At 47.3% G+C, this 16,501-nt stretch overlaps 1 protein-coding gene across 3 annotated transcripts in view; it reads left to right on the forward strand.

The window, feature by feature from the left end:
- Positions 1-3,689: 3,689 nt before the first annotated feature.
- Positions 3,690-16,501, forward strand: part of BRPF3 (bromodomain and PHD finger containing 3) — a 30,263-nt gene continuing 17,451 nt past the window's right edge. Inside the window, exons 1-7 of one of the 3 annotated variants that reach the window (XM_019546220.1) lie at positions 3,690-5,125; positions 6,377-6,533; positions 8,097-8,228; positions 10,121-10,249; positions 10,665-10,977; positions 12,624-12,893; positions 15,269-15,772. In XM_019546220.1, coding sequence (XP_019401765.1) covers positions 3,741-5,125; positions 6,377-6,533; positions 8,097-8,228; positions 10,121-10,249; positions 10,665-10,977; positions 12,624-12,893; positions 15,269-15,772 — 2,890 coding nt within the window. In that variant the 5' untranslated portion in view covers positions 3,690-3,740. The remainder of the gene's footprint in view (positions 5,126-6,376; positions 6,534-8,096; positions 8,229-10,120; positions 10,250-10,664; positions 10,978-12,623; positions 12,894-15,268; positions 15,773-16,501) is intronic. The other 2 variants (XM_019546218.1, XM_019546219.1) reach the window with 2 other exon arrangements.

Below are 16,501 nucleotides of genomic sequence, written 5' to 3' on the forward strand. Positions count from 1 at the left end.
TGCCCTGTTGATGAGGGCCAAATGTACACGCTCCGAGCATCCCTACGTGTGTCCCATGCCTCGCAGATGTTGCTCACAGCTATGCTAAGCTCCAGCCTGAGGCCAGGTTCAACTCATCACAGTATTGAGTTTCTTTCTTTCTGCCCTGCTAAGGCCACACTCATACCACCTCCTTCTCACCAAGGCCTCTGATGCTCCACCGGCTCTCACCCGGTCTCTCTCATACTGCCCTTTGTGGTACTGCCCCTTCTCTCCAGGGGACCACACTCACCCTGCCCTCTCCCAAAGGGTCTTCAGGCTTGCTACTCTTCACTCCTTGGCCAGCAAACACACAGTCTTTGGGGCATCTCCTGCTACCCTCACCTTAGCGAGCATTGGGTAGTTCACAAAATGCTGTGCTAACTCTGTCCCTGGTCTCATAGCCAGGTAACTCCCCACAGCTACTCCCTATTCAGGGAGCGATGGCTCACCCCCTGTTTTCCTCCTCTGCCGCCCTCCAGTCGGCCTCTGGTCCACCTATGGCCTCAGATGCCTTGAGGCTTACCTGGACCTAACTCTAGCCCCGTGCTAGCAGGGCCTCCGCTCAAACCCCTGCCGTACCCCAACACATGCCCCTTGCTCTCAGGGCTTCACCACTGCCGCTCTCTAGTCCGCCACGTACTCTGGGGCCTGGGGTCAAACACCCCTGCAGGCCCAGGTGCCACTCGTCGGTGTGCCTGGCCCACAACTCACACCCTCTCACCAAGGCATCAACTGCTCCTGTTATGGGGTCTTCCACCCCTTCAGGCTCAGGTGCTTCTCAAAACTCACCTGGTCTCCACTACACCTCTTTGGGGTCTTGCTCAGGTGTCCCCTATGAGTGTCCGTGGCCCCACTACTCCCTCTGATATTAAACCTGTAACTCACCAGGTGCTCCAACCCACCTTACACCAGGGAGCCCTTGGTTCTGGCATATAAGTGGTCCTGCCCTGCCACAGGCAGGACTACTAGGCCTCCCTGTCCCAGCAGGATGTAGTTTTTGGTCATGCCCAGGACCAGTGAGGCTTCCTCCTTCCCCATAGCCTCACCCTAGCCTCTGAGATGTTCTTGGAGCAGCAGCTTTTCTGGGAGATGTTGCTTCCGCGGTGCCTGGCAGCAAAACTATTTGTCTCCAGCCTTCCTGGCCTGGGACTTAAAATGGCCACTCATCAGGGCTGGGGCTGCACCTGCCTGCTGCCAGATCCGGGTTGTAAAGTGGGAGAGCACTGAAGTTGCCCTGCCACCCACCTTCCCCTTACCATGTTTAGCAGGGAAGGCTTTTCCCTGCTGCTCCCCAAAACTGGCTCCCCCAGAGCCTGTGATAGTCCTAAAGTGGTGAGCACCCCACTGGTGCTCTGCCACACGCCCATTTAATTTCTTTGTAGACCCTGGCAAATATCAGAAGAAGGCGATGCGTTGTCCTCATGCTTGGCCCACAACATTGCTGCATTCTTCCTTGGGCTCTGTTTAGCTCATGCCATATGTCTGAAAGCACCAGCATATCTAATAATATACCATTTTCTCTGGAGTGCTGTCTGGGGAACACTTTTCACAGGGACAGTGAGACAGACTGGTTTTTCACTGCCTTGGCTCAGTTGTGTCATATAGTCAAGGTACAAAAGCTTTTTAAATCAAGGTGGATTCAGATTTCTCCAAGTGTAGTGCTAATTTTGCAACAGCTACCATAAGACCTTCACGCTAGAGCAATGTTTCTCAACCTGGGTGCTTTAGCACCCTGTGGGGGTTGAGATTCTTTCAAGGGTGCTGCAAGGTGCCATGTGATGTGAGCACTATTAGGTGTGCAAATATGATTCACAAGATAAACCCAGAGATTTTAAATAGAAGCCTATAGCAGTGAAAGCATTCTAACTTGCTTTCATCTTTCTGAGTTCTTTGCAACAAAAGAGTTTCTGTTTTATTTTTCTGTAGTCAAAATTGGAGTGAAAGCTAAGAGCTGGCATTTTCTGACAGGTACCTTGAGTGTAATGAGGGGTGCCTTGAGTCTAAAAGAGGTTGAGAACCACTGCACTAAAATACCAGCTCAGCCGTGTGAAGAGAACATGCAACACAGAATAAAACTTACTTTTAAAGATAACTCTTTTAAGTCTTTGCCCAGCCTTGGTGATTTCCATGCCTCTTTCTCCCAATCCCACTCACTAGTCATTTCTTTGTGTCTGTCCAGTTTCTATCCACTCTTGACCCACCGAAGCTAATATCTTCACTAGACTTGTGAATCGGGTTGATTACTGATCCAGGTTGATTTGCAGATCAAAGCTACTTTTGCCATTAGAAACCAGTGATGCTCTATAGAAGGAATCTCCAGGTCTCTGAGGAAGTGGTTATTTGGACCGGGTGGAAGATTGAGAAAATTCCTTTCATACTTCCCTTGACACAAAAGAGAGCCATGATGAATGAATAACCAAGTCGTCACCAGTCCCTATGCTGTGTGTGGACGTTGCATTCTCCTGCTTGGAGCTATTTCTACAGCCATGCATGCTTTATTTATTAATTTATTGCTTTGAATGTTCAAAACAATTGCCCATGGTGAAGTTTTGCATCCATGTACAATGATTATTACAGTTTATAAAATTGGATTTTTAGACTACACTATGCCATAAAGACATGCAATGTCCCCAACCTACTTCAATCCAATCCTTTAGGCAGATACCTGGAAATGTCCCAGACAAGGAAGAGGCATTGCATTTGTCCTAGGACAATTTGTGCCTGTGTTTATCCCAGAACAGAAATGTCCTGGGATTGGTGTGTGCACACATTGCCCTTCCATTCAGAGTTTAGTGAGTGAGTGGCTGAATGCACTTTTCTGCTATTGATTCAACAGTGCAATCCTGGGGTAATCGTTTAGACACACTTTCTGAAGTCCTGGAAGAAACTGTTAGCACGTCTTATCCCATGCACATTTTTAGGATTTGTCTCAGAACAACCGACACAGATCGCTGAATGATCCCACTTTGTCCCTAGGTACAATAGTTTTTCCTGGGATAAATACAATATCTGTAGCCCCAGCATTATTAGACCACTTCAGACAGCACTTGGCCAGATAAATCTCTTTCAAACCTCTCCATATGTGATTGTACACCATTTTCTTGAGAAAATGCCTAGCACAACTCTCTGGGCCCATGTCTGAGTTCACTACTGTGGTGGACTTCTTGAAAAGAGTTGTATAAAGGCTACGTTGGAATGGCAGTTGCAACCTTAGTTGTGTAAAATAGGCATTGCCACCATTGACAAAAGACTGCTTCCCCTCGATAGCCATATATCTGCAAATCCCATGGTGCATTTGATCAGCAGTGGGATTTTACTTTCAGGTATAGGTATGTAATACTCTTGTGTAGAATGCTTAACTGTTTTTTCTACTAGACTCTGGAAATATTGAAACATGTAGTGAATAAAAACAGCATTGTGATTTCCCAGGTAGGAACAGTGCTTCCTCTTAAGTTTGGAAGACACCCAGCACATTGCGTGAGCTACTGGAAATAATAATAATAATAAAAAAATACCTATTGATGTGTGTGTACCTCTTCGACTTAAAGAAAGTGGAAGGACTTCCAATACTTTAGGAAGTCTGCAATTGTGTCTTTAGTGAAAATGTTGCATTCCATAGTTCAGAATAAGATTTTGAATCTGCTGCTCATGATTGTCTGTCCTCCTGTCTTAAATTGCATTCTGCCTGGGTTGTATTACAGGTTTTCTGGGTTGCAGCTATGAGGAAACCTCGGAGGAGGTCCCGGCAGAACCTCGAGGGGAGACGCTCTCCCTCGCCCTACAGCTTGAAATGCTCACCCACCCGAGAGACTCTGACATATGCCCAGGCCCAGCGGATTGTAGAGGTTGACATTGATGGACGTCTTCATCGTATCAGCATCTATGATCCTCTGAAGATCATCACAGAGGATGAGCTGACAGCTCAGGATATCACAGAGTGCAACAGCAACAAAGAAAACAGTGAGCAGCCCCTGTTCCCATCAAAGTCCAAGAAAACACCATCTAAAGGCAAAAAGAAGGAGTCATGTTCCAAACATGCGCCAGGGACATCCTTACACTTACCCCAGCCCAGCTTCCGGGTAATGGACTCCTTCAGCCAGCCGGATGCTCCTCCCCTGCCTGCAGCATATTACCGGTACATTGAGAAACCTCCTGAGGACCTCGATGCAGACGTGGAGTATGACATGGATGAGGAGGATCTGGCTTGGCTGGAAATGGTCAACCAGAAGAGGACGGAAGATGGCTATGGGTCGGTTTCTGCTGACACTTTTGAGCTGCTAGTGGATCGACTGGAGAAGGAGTCCTATTTAGAGAGCCGCAACAACGGGGCTCAACAGTCCCTTATTGACGAGGATGCCTTCTGCTGCGTCTGCATGGACGATGAGTGTCACAACAGTAATGTCATCCTGTTCTGTGACATCTGTAACTTGGCCGTGCACCAGGAGTGTTACGGCGTGCCCTACATCCCCGAGGGCCAGTGGCTTTGCCGCTGTTGCCTTCAGTCCCCTTCCCGCCCGGTTGATTGTGTTCTTTGTCCAAACAAAGGTGGCGCCTTCAAGCAGACCAGCGATGGCCACTGGGCCCATGTTGTTTGTGCCATCTGGATCCCAGAGGTCTGCTTTGCTAACACTGTGTTCCTGGAGCCCATTGAGGGGATCAACAACATCCCACCCGCTCGCTGGAAACTCACTTGCTACATCTGCAAGCAAAAAGGCATGGGAGCTGCCATCCAGTGCCACAAGGTGAACTGCTACACTGCCTTCCATGTCACCTGTGCCCAGCGTGCTGGTCTCTTCATGAAGATTGAGCCCATGAGAGAGACCAGTGTCAACGGCACGACTTTCACGGTGCGTAAGACTGCTTATTGTGAGGCTCATTCCCCACCTGGGACACTGAAAAAAGGGTCTCCAGCTGCTACCAGTGAGGGGGAGGAGGACATTATGAAGGAGGAAAGAGAGGAGGAGGGCAGCACTGGGACCCCCAAGGGATCTCTGAAGAAGAACAAAGTGAAGTTGAAACAGAAGATCAAAAAGGAAGGTGGTGACCTGACAGATGGACGCTCATCTGTGCCACTGGTGATGGTCACACAAATCCCTTCTTACCGGTGAGTGTTGGGGAAGAAGCTCTTTGGTCATGGGGGACTGAGTTGGGCAGTGAGACTCAAGTCCTGACAGGGGCTGAATCCACAGGAGCGGTCAGTGTTAACCAAACAGCCACAACAAGATGCAGGCTGTCAGGTGAAGTTTGACTATCACACTCTATCGCAGAAAAAAGAAACCAAGTGCAGTAGTGTAGTTGCCATTTGCACAGTCTGACAGGGGACCAGTTGGCCTCTGCAGTGTTTACTAAATTTATGTGCATGCACTAAGAGAAGAAAAATTGATCACTTTTCTGGCAAGCAGCCAGAGATTTTAAGTTGAAGAGTGTCTTGTGGCTCAGGAGCTATAATCTGAGTGTCACTGGGATAGGGCTTGTATGTTGAGCACTGAGTCCAGCATCTGTCTTCCCTCTAATCTTTAATCTGCACACCCTCAGAACAATTCCCCAACTGTGTAGTAAACTAGTATCTGTTCTCAGGTGATCTGTATCAGGTAGACAGTATCATTACAGGGGATGTTCATGTTGTATGGTGACCATGTTTGAAAATAGTTGTGGGCAAGGTTACAAGTCATCGGGTGAATGGAAGCTTTTGTATGATAAAGAACTACTGTATTTTGATTCCTGATCTCATAGCTCAAAAAATTCTGCCATTGTCCTGAACAACTTTGAATTTGGCTTAATATATTTCAGGCAGATCAGGCGCATGAAGATTTAAATGTTGCTTTATTTTCGTTGGACATCTTGGAACACGCAGCTGGATATACCTGATATTTTAATAGATCTTCTTTCCAAAACTGCTGCCAAGATACCACTTAGGCACACCCAGTGTTGTGAAGGGGTTAACACATGCTTTCCTTGGACTCCAGTTGTGTTTCTTTCCTAGATTTCCAACCTTCAGAATGCTAAACTTGAATGACTCCAGTAAAGTTACTGACATTGAAATGAGTTTGAAGTTAATTGCTGTTGTTGAGAAGAACTGGAGGTGGGATACCTGCTTTGGTGAGAACCTCCAGCAGAGCTGATGTTAAAATAGCAAAAGGTAGAGAGGGATAACCTCACAGCTGACAGACCCCAGATTGGCATGGACTGGCACAAGCTATGTGCATGGATCTTACTGTGCCTTGACACAAGTTTGCAAAAATTATGCAGTTGAGCCACAACAGGAGAGCTAACGTGTCACCATGGTCCACAGAATCTGATGATTGCTTTGTTGTATGGGATAGTCTGCTCACTGACCCTTTTTTCTTGCCCTTAGGTTGAATAAAATCTGCAGCGGGCTCTCACTCCAGAGGAAGAACCAGTTTATGCAGCGGCTGCACAACTACTGGCTGCTGAAACGCCAGTCGAGGAATGGTGTGCCTCTCATACGGCGCCTGCACTCTCACTTACAGTCCCAAAGAAACGCAGAGCAGGTACTGCTTGCTGTTCAGCACTGTGCCCTGTGCTGCAGTAGTGTGGGAGAAAAGAGAAATGTGTGTGGGGAGGGAGTAAGCTTGAGGTTAATGGAAAGGGAAGCAGGGTGGATGGACTGGGAAGAGGTGATCCAAGTTTGAACTCTTGTAGGGGGCAGCTAGGTAATGAGTTGTAGTTATTGAATTTGGGATTTGGAAAGGGCAAGCAAACCATCCTTTAAAATAAGTGTCACAGTGAAGAATGAGTGCTTTCTCTTTCTAAACCTTTCTTGCCTTTTGATAGTGTGCACAAGGGGTCAGGTCAGGTTTGTACTCGAATGCAACATCCACTATGCCAAAAGAAGTGGGGTGGGGTGGGATAATCCCTTAAATGATTTATAAAACCAAGGTCCTGACTAACAGTGGTCATTCAACATGTCATTCTCAAGAAAATGGGTGTTAGCTCTAGAGTCCTGGCCAAAAGTTGGTTTGGGTAATTCCTCCCTCAGCCTCACATTCAGTTCTTCCCATTCACGTTTACATGGCACCATATACACAGTCTCCAGTTGTCCTCTTTTGCTTTCTCTTCTGGACTGATGTGGCATTCAGCAGTGTTTGCATTCTGGAACAGAGATAGCTGGTGAGGTAGTGAACTGAAATTATTTCCCTATGCAGTAGAATTACTAATCCTTGCAACTAACCTATTGGTGTGCATTGTGCATATTGTGCACATGTATTTTTTCCCATATTGAGTTGAAATCACAGACTTCAATTTGCATGCAGCAGCAGCCTCCTCTGGGTGATTAGTACAAAATTATCTCATGCTAATTAATGTAGAGTGTGGAGAGTACAACATTTGTTTGATATATTAATTTAGCAGCTTACAGCAGGTAGTATGTGTAAATGAATGCTTCTGGGTTAAAGACACTATAATTATAAATCACCACTATTTCTTTCATGAAAGAATTTGGGTTTGTCCTTTATTGATAGTTACAGGCAATCATTTATACGTGAGTCTATCCGTTTGAAAACCTATACAGGGATTCAGAGGAGGAAAGATACCTATAGATCAAGGCACTGGAGTAAGACTTCAGATATTTCTCCCATCTCTGGCTCTGATTTTGGGAAAGGCACTTGCTCTTGATGGCTTGGTTTCTTATTTGTAAAAGAGGAGATAATAGTTCCTTTTTCTCATGCTGTCTTATCTAGTCTGTTTAGACAACTCTTTGGGGCATGGATCTTCCCTTTCTAAGTACAGCATTTAACACAGTGAGTCCCCCATCTCAGCTCTAATTAACTTTGATATGGAAGGAGTTAGTGAGAGTGAACATGGGCTAGAGCATACTTCTGGAATGAGGTTATAGTGCGGCTTAGATCTGCCCATATGGACAAAATCAAACTTTTTTTAACATGGTGAGGTAGGTAGTTACAGTGTTTCAGCACAGACAATTCTATAGTGAAGATAAATGTGGAAGTAAACATGAGCAAGGTGTGGGAGCAATGCAGCATAAACACTTGGAAAGCATAGAAAACACAAGAAGCCTTTATGTGTAAGTCCTCTCATTCCCGTGTTTCCTTGTGCAGAAGGAGCAGGATGAGAAGACCAGTGCAGTGAAGGAGGAACTGAAGTACTGGCAGAAACTGCGGCATGACTTGGAGAGGGCACGGTTGCTTATTGAGCTGATCCGTAAGAGGGAGAAACTCAAACGGGAACAGGTAGGTGGCTCTAGGGCTGAGAATCACTTCATTATGCTACCATAGAGTCTGGTGTCCCTTGCTACCTGCAGCTGCTCTGTCCTGGCAGAGGAACAGAACCACTGCACCTTTACTGAATCTCTCTTTTTCACAAGGTGTGATTTTTCTGAGGCTCTGAGCATCCATGACTCCTACTGATGTCAAAGAGAGGAGGTGCTGGTGTTCAGAACCTCTGTAGAACAGACCCTCAGTGGTTTGCACTGCGAGCGACAGCTGACTAGTGGCATGGACTGGAGCCCAGCAGTGTGCTGCAAATGCTGCCAGCTTCTTTACGTAACTACCTGTGCATTTTAATCCTGACTTTAACCCCACTTCTAATTCAGTTTTGGGCATGGACCAGGTGCTTACACAATCGAAACAGGATCTCTGTTAATATTTATTACTGTATTTTGATAACCATCACTCTAAGAATGATCCTAAACCACCCATCTCCTCTTCAGTTGGTAAGCCCTAGCTTCCTGTGTCTTGCCTTCTTTGGGTGATTTTTGAGAAGAGGTAAACTTAGATCACTTAATAACTAGAAAGGTTTCCCTTTGGTCGTCGTATTTTTTCCAGCTTGCACTGAGTTGTATGATCATAGTTCTCTCACACGTTCCATTCTGGCATCAATGTTATTTACTATGCTTACTAGGCTGTCCAGTTGGGGATCATTTCTAGAGACAGCTGACAGGACTTCATATATTTTTAGATTGAGCCTGTCTGATGGTGCCATCAGTGTTCATCTGCTGCTTGCAGTGTACCTGACTTAAAGTTTTGGCCTGATCCTGCTTCTAATGCAGTCAGAAATCATCCCTAGATTTTGTTTCTTTTTGCTTTCACTATCTTGATGTATCCGTGGCACAGTATGTCTAGCCAAACTAGCTGAAACCCCAGTGCAGTTTAGAAAGGAAAATTTATCTCAGAGAAACACATCTAGCTGAAGCTGTTTCCCAACCCAACTTGTAGGTATATAGCATGCCACCTGTTCCACCTCTTTGACCTTTGTTTAAATTCATTGCTGTTATCATGGAGGCCATAGGGCATGATTCTGTTTCCCTCTGTGTATTTAAATAGCAGCTTTTCAGCTGTGAGTGGTGTTTTTGGCACTTATGCACAGGTTGTGATTCTGTTATCCTTAAACTACGGATGCATAAATGTGTGCACTTAGACTGATCATGTGCAGTTGACTACACACTGGCTGTGAACGTATCCTGCTATGTATAGGCACCCATTGTGGGTGTGTAAATGCATACAAGTCACAAAAATGAAGCTGGACGAAAAGCAGTAACTAATGGACATTAGATACTGGAGGAGGAAGGGTCCTCCCTCTGCTTTAGTTCCTATAACTGAGTGGTTAGGGCACTGCCCAGGAAACTGGGGGCCCAGGTCCTAGAAAATCAAACAGGAACAAGTAAGTGGATATTGGGTTGACCATCAATCTATTACACTACCCTACAGCCTGGTGTGGCAGGGTTTGAACCTGTGTGTCTCAGTCTTCCCAAATGCGGTGCTCTAGGTGATGTCTCACAAGCGAGGCATTATCTAGGCCTCTTCCAATGCTTCCTTTGAAGCGGTCTCCCTGGACAGCCAAGAGAAGAAGATAACATGGCGTCAAGTTGTGAGGGTATGTGGCTCAGTGAGAAGGCTGCTGCACTGAAAGGGAGCAGGCTCTGGGTTCTAGTCCTGGCCCTTGTTGCCAGTGGGGCAGAAACTTCCCTGCTGTATTATGTGCTCTCCATCCATTATGTTCAGTGAATAGTAAATGCAAGGGGCAATGACTCAAGTTCAAAAGTAGCACTAGAGAGGGGACTGGGTAATGCCTGAGCTGTCCCCATCTTGGATGTCTGTGCATTATTCCTTTCTCCCATCCTCAGGTCAAAGTTCAGCAAGCTGCTATGGAGTTACAGCTGACTCCTTTCAATGTACTACTGCGTACAACCTTGGACCTGCTACAGGAGAAGGATCCTGCTCAGATCTTTGCAGAGCCCGTTAACCTGAATGAGGCAAGTATCTTCTTTCCAAGAAGTGCAGTTTGGTGGGGGTGGAGCTGAGGTTTTGGTGGGGTATTGCTGGGAGGAAGGGAGAAGCCCTCATGGTGTGGATGACAAAACTAGGGCACTTCTGTGTAGAAACTCATTCCTTCTTTGTCCAACACTGGAATTCAGTAAGGAATTTCTCAAAGTGGCACTATCCTAGCTGGCCAAGACAGGGAACTGTTCACTGAAAGCCTACTAGAGTGCCTCAGTCAAATAATACCATTCTGCAGTTAGGGCAGGTCTGGTTTAACTGGGTGGAACAGAAATGGATTGATGGTGCTGTCCCTCTGCGGGTGGGAAGGACATGAAGAGTGCTTGTGATGGATGCGCTCTAGTTGGCTAGTAAATGGTTTTTGTAATTGTACAGGTTTTATATGTTTAGGTTCCAGATTACCTGGAATTCATTTCCAAACCAATGGATTTTTCCACCATGAGGCGGAAGCTGGAGTCCCACCTGTACCGAACCTTGGATGAGTTTGAGGAAGACTTTAACCTTATAGTTACCAACTGCATGAGGTATAATGCTAAAGACACCATTTTCCACCGAGCAGCTGTCCGGCTCAGAGACCTTGGAGGAGCGATATTGCGCCATGCGCGACGGCAGGCTGAAAACATTGGCTTTGACACTGAAGTGGGGATTCACCTGCCTGAGTCACCCAAAACAGAAGACTTTTACCGCTTTTCCTGGGAGGATGGTGAGTCACCCTTGCCTGTGTGTTTTTGTCTTAGTTAGCAGTCCAGGAAATGTCATGTCCTAACTCTGTGTCTAGGCCCAGCTGTCACTCAGCCATTGTCCTGAATCCACCATTCAAAAGGTGTAAGATTTGGCCTCACCTGTCTGACATAGCTCTCAGCCTTTGAACATCTCAAGGCATTTAAAAGAGGCTAGGATCTTTGGAAAGTGTCACAATGGGAGCTCCTGGCTACTGGGCACGCTGGAAAATCTGGTCCTGACATTGGTGTTGAAACCTTCTGAAAACATAGCCCCAAACTCTCCTGAGAGAGCATTGGCTCTTTGTATCTGACATTGAAGAATTTCCCTTATGCAACACTACTATGAGCCCAAGAGGTATTTTTAATCCCCCTTTTCTGGGTGGGAAGCTGGGACCCAGAAAGATTAAGTCCAAGGTCACACAGAAAGTTCATGGCAGAGCCAGGCATTGACTCCACCTCTTTTGAGTCTCATCAGACCAAGGGCTTGCTAGTTGCTGTGGACTCTGTATACTGCAGTAGTACTGGAACCTGGGTAGTTTTAAAGGGCCTTGAAAAATTGACTTCATGCAGGATCAGATTGTCGTGTACCCAGATTTCCTCCCCCAGTCTCCTTTTACTCCCTGGTTTGAGGCGATACATTTCATATGTCTTCAAGAAAAATCCCTTGCATCCCTTGGCAGTTCATTGTAGTCTGGGAGTGCAGTGGGATGGTGTCTTCTGTCTCTTAGTTTCTGTGATTTTCTTGGGTCACAACTGCTGCAGACAATCCAGGATAAATGAACTGCAGATTTTTAACCCTGTCCTAGAACTGCACAGGACATAATGAGCATAAATCAAAGGATTAGCTTGTTTTTAAGGTGAGAGGAGGGGAAAGGAAGAAATTCTTTATGGGGGAGATGGTGTCAATGTTGCTGGTGTCTTGACTCCTGCCAAAATCTTATCAAAATCCAAAAATACTGTCAGTTGGACCTTTATTTAGGGAGTATGCGACTGCTTCTGTTCCCCAAACCACCTGCATCTGTGTCTGTGAGTGTTTGTTTGCAACAGTACTGAATGACATGGCCAAACTTATTCTAGGCCACTGCATCTCCTTTCTTTGGATCTCTCTGGTTATATCTGTGCTACATCCTTGATGCTTATGTGGCTGCTGCTGCTGATGTGCACCCCTGCCCTGCCCACCCTTGTCTGTCTATCATGCCTGGAAAAATGACAGGGAAGCTGCTCCAGGGGCATCTCAAGTGACCACTCTCAAGCACACTGGAGAGAGAGGCCTGGAGGGCAGTGGTGGGGAATGCCCCGAAGCACCGGTATTGCTGCCTTTTCAGGCAGGGTGTGTGGGAGTGGGAACAGGAGAGGGGAGGCATGCTGTTCAGTGGTAGCCTTGACGGCACCAGGCCACAGCTTAGATGTGCTCTCTATCTGTGATGTGCTTCCCAGTGGCTGCAGCCCTCTTGGCATCTAAGGCTGAGAATCCTGAAATCCTTCAGGGTTTGCATGTTGCAGACTCGCATGTGGGTGTGACCTGGGGTGACCGAGCTTCAGTACTGCAGAATTTCCTTCTCCAAAGGCTTGCTTCTTCATGACATAAGGGGTCAATAATCTCGGTTCACCTCTCTTCTTGCTGCAGTGGATAACATCCTTGTCCCTGAGAATCGGGCTCACCTTTCCCTGGAGGCACAGCTGAAGGAGCTGCTGGAGAAGCTGGACATGGTGAGCACCATGAGGTCCAGCGGAGCCAGAACCCGACGCATTCGGCTCCTGAGACGTGAGATCAACTCCATCCGGCAGAAGGTGGCCCAGCAACAGAACAAGACCATGCCGAATGGAGAGTCCGCACCACGGGAGGAAGGGCTGGACAGAGTACTGAGGGGAGAACAGGATGATGATGGGGAGAAAGGTGAGAGTTTTCAGCAAGTCACCAAGGGAAAGGGAAAGAGAGCCCTGCAGGTTGGACAGGCAGGGGTGTGTGCAGGCGATTGCAGCAGACTGAATGTGCAATAGAGTTATTCCTCTTTGCACTAGAACGCTGAACAGCCAGACCTCTACTGTAGCAGAAGAGATGTCATATCTAACAAGCAGTGTTTAAAACAACAGGGAGCAGGTTGTGAAGGGCACGTAGGACTTCAAACCTTCCTGTTGTGTTGTGCTGCTTTACCGACCGATGTTTCAGTTTCTGGGAAATTAGAATCAGGCATGGGTTTACATGCCTCCAACCTCGGCTCCAATGGGAAATGTGGCCAGGTTGGAAGCCAAAAGCAAAGCCTAATCCATAGCATAGAGGGCAGTGAGTGTGGGATCCCATTCCAGTGCCTTTAGTTGTGCATGTCATATGAGCACCTTTAGAAGTGGTGCTAACTGAGATTGTCAGTAGATTAAGTGGAGAGTCCAGGGTCTGAAACATCATAGAGAAGGAACCTCCCCTGTAGGGGTTCTCCCAAAGGCAGGCATGAGGTGTGGTGGAGGAAGGTGATGGGAAGCTGGCACCCCCTCCTTATTTGTACTGAGACACACCTTGGTTTTAGGAGGCAGAAAGAAGAAAGGTTTTTCCAGAGTCATGGCTGAAAGTTGACTGCATGGAGTGGCTCACTCGGCAGTTCACTCGCCCTTAGCCTGCTCAGCCAAAAGCTATTGCCAGCTTGGCAGTGGCTGTAAGCGGGTTAAAACTGGATTCTGCCCCTGTTGAGTGTTGGCCCTGGAGAGAAGGAAGAGAAGCAGAACACTTGGCAGACTTTATACTGTCTCCATGCTTCTGTTCTGGCACAGAAACCAGCTTCCCTGCTTAAGACACGGTTTTGGTGGGCTAATTTTTTGGGGGAAAGGTGTGTGGTATAGGAGTAGATATGGTATTTTGCCTTTGCACTGAAATGGGAGGCTTCACCCTCCAGGACTATTATCAGTAACCTGCAGTAGGAGTCCATTTAGAAATTAAGAAATAAGGGTGTGTTATTAGTAAGGCATGTGGCAGCCCTGGTTACAGAGTGTGAGCCCTCTCATAGCTGGGATATGAGTGTGTCAGCGTTTGTTGAGTATGTACTAGCAGGTGATGATGCAGAGTGCCCTCTATGCCTGTACAGTGCCATATAGACACTATATACCACAGACCAAGAATTCATAGTGTGTGGAGCAGAGCAAGGTAGGATCTTTGTGATCTGGGCCCTCCTGTTCAGAAGGGTCACAAGCACAGCAGTGACATGGAGCTGGAGTGGCTTGTTACAGACATATTTGGCAGGCAATTTGCTGCCAACTCTCTGCAAGGTGGGCTTGAACTAGCTGGCCCCCAATACTTTTTAGAGTAGAGGTTTTCAACCTTTTTTATTTGCGGACCCCTAAACAATTTTGAATGGAGGTGCAGGCCCCTTTGGAAATTTTGAAGGGAGTTGCAGACTCCTTGGAATTGAAAGTGTGGGTATACATATACTTTTGAGTGATCATAATAATTTTTTGTGGGCCCTTTAGACATAGTCTGTGGACCCCCCACAAAGGTCTGCAGACTACATGTCGAAAACCACTGGTGTAGAGAGTCCATTCAGACCAGCAGATAACAGGAGGAAGGCTCTTGATGGGTTGTCAGTGCCTGGGCTTAGAGGGAGAATATCAGGTTTTGGTGCAGGCATCTGAGCTTTCTCATCTCATATTTGGTAATCATATCCCGTAGGGCAAGAATAGGTTAGGCAGTGGCCCAGTCTGACTCTTCCTTCCCTGGTTCACTTTGCTCCTGGCTGGGCTATAGCATCTGGAGCAGCAGTATTCCACCTGCAGAGATCTGCTTTGATCATTTTTGGTTGCAGGGAGGTGGTGGGCTAGTTGTCCTCCCTCTGCCAGCAACGGCATCTGACGTGGTAGAGAAGCAAGGGAAGTAACTACCTTTTTCCCTTACTGTTGGCAAAGCATTGCAGCAGTAGCAGCCAGTGCCAGAAAGGAGACAAGCATCCTAGGAGTTGGGGAAGGAATGGAGGGATAGGAGAGCCCCTGGTTTGCCCTGAGGTTATTCTTTTTCATGTTGGTGATAAAATGTCCAGAGAGTGACCTTAGTGATATGGTGCAAGTGACTGGCCAGGAGGCTGGATCTAGTGTGGGAGAAGAGGGGCTATCTCTTCAGGTTGGGGGGTGTCATTACATCTTTATCTGGGTACCCCCCTAGGGGAGTACAGATGCCTGATACCACTGGAGCCTATGGCTTTCCCCTCACCATAGAGAAGCGGTAGGGTGGATGTTAGTATTTTGGGGAATTACTCTTTCTAAAATGTCCAAGCAGATTCTGTTGTTCTTTAGCAGATGACACCAAGCCCCCCCACCCCCCCACTCTGGAGCCCACAGGACCCGCACCCTCCCTGTCTGAGCTGGACTCTCTGCAGGACCCACCAATGCTCAAGCCCATTAGTGAAAGCAAGTCCTTGAGCCGGCTGCAGAAGCGCATGAAATCGGACGGCGAGCTCTTTGACAAGAAGACGCTGCAGAGGGAGAGCCAAGCCTTCCAGCGCTTGCTCAGTGACAATGGCCTGAATGGCCTGGCCCTCCAGGCCACGGACACTCCTGCCAACCCTCCATTCAGTGGTGTGGGCAGGCGGACATCTGTCCTTTTTAAAAAAGCTAAGAATGGGGTGAAGCTGCAGAAAGGCCTGGACTGCCCGCTGGAGAACGGAGAGGACCACAGCCAGACTGGACAGATTTCCTCTTCTGGCACAGAGGGTGAGCGGCAAGCCAGGAAACGGCCACGGAGCAGGAGCTGCAGTGAGAGCGATGTTGAGAAATCCCCCAGGCAGTCAGGAGACACAGGTGACTCCTCTGGGCTTTTCTTCCTCTGGCGCCTCTGACCAGCAGGAACTGGTTAGGGCAGTGGGGCCTGGTAAGCATTTTTTGCCAGCTGGCAGGGCTGCTTTTGTTAAAGATGGACTTCAAACCATGGACGTGTGAGCTGTTTGATTCAGTCACTTGCAAAGGGGCTGCCAAACAGGTTGGTGATTTGTGGGTATTGAATGACACCCGTGTTAGGTAATTAGGGGAAATTATCTTTAGTTAAGAATCTGTTTGCATGGTTGAGTGTTACGCGCCAGTCGCGTGCCAAGGGCAGGTATGGCATGTGAGAGCTTGGCTTACCGGAGCAGGAACTTCCTCTTTACTCAGCAAAGGCTGAATCTTTTCTTCCATCTCTAGATGAGTCTTGCAGTGATATCAGCAGGCGATTCATTTATTTTCTTCATGGCATGCCTGTCAGAAGGGTTTTACTGACAATCTGGAGAAGGAAATCCCCAGCGCCTACCTGCACTGCACTGCCCCTGTTATCACAGTGCTGACCCATTCAGGCTCAGACTGGGCATGTATGTTACTCTAGGCAACATAATAGCTGGTGTTCGAGGAGACATGACTTATGGTAAACACCATATTTATTAAATTTACTAATGGCCGCAAATTGAGAGGTAGGACGAAAATCGGTGAGAAGGAAAAAATGCAGAGGGCCCTTTGAAGTTAGAAATACAGGCAGGAATAAATAAATGAGATCAAAAT

The sequence above is a fragment of the Crocodylus porosus genome, unplaced genomic scaffold, assembly GCF_001723895.1.
Source record: "Crocodylus porosus isolate Cpor-Errol unplaced genomic scaffold, CroPor_comp1, whole genome shotgun sequence".
NCBI classification, from domain to species: domain Eukaryota; kingdom Metazoa; phylum Chordata; order Crocodylia; family Crocodylidae; genus Crocodylus; species Crocodylus porosus.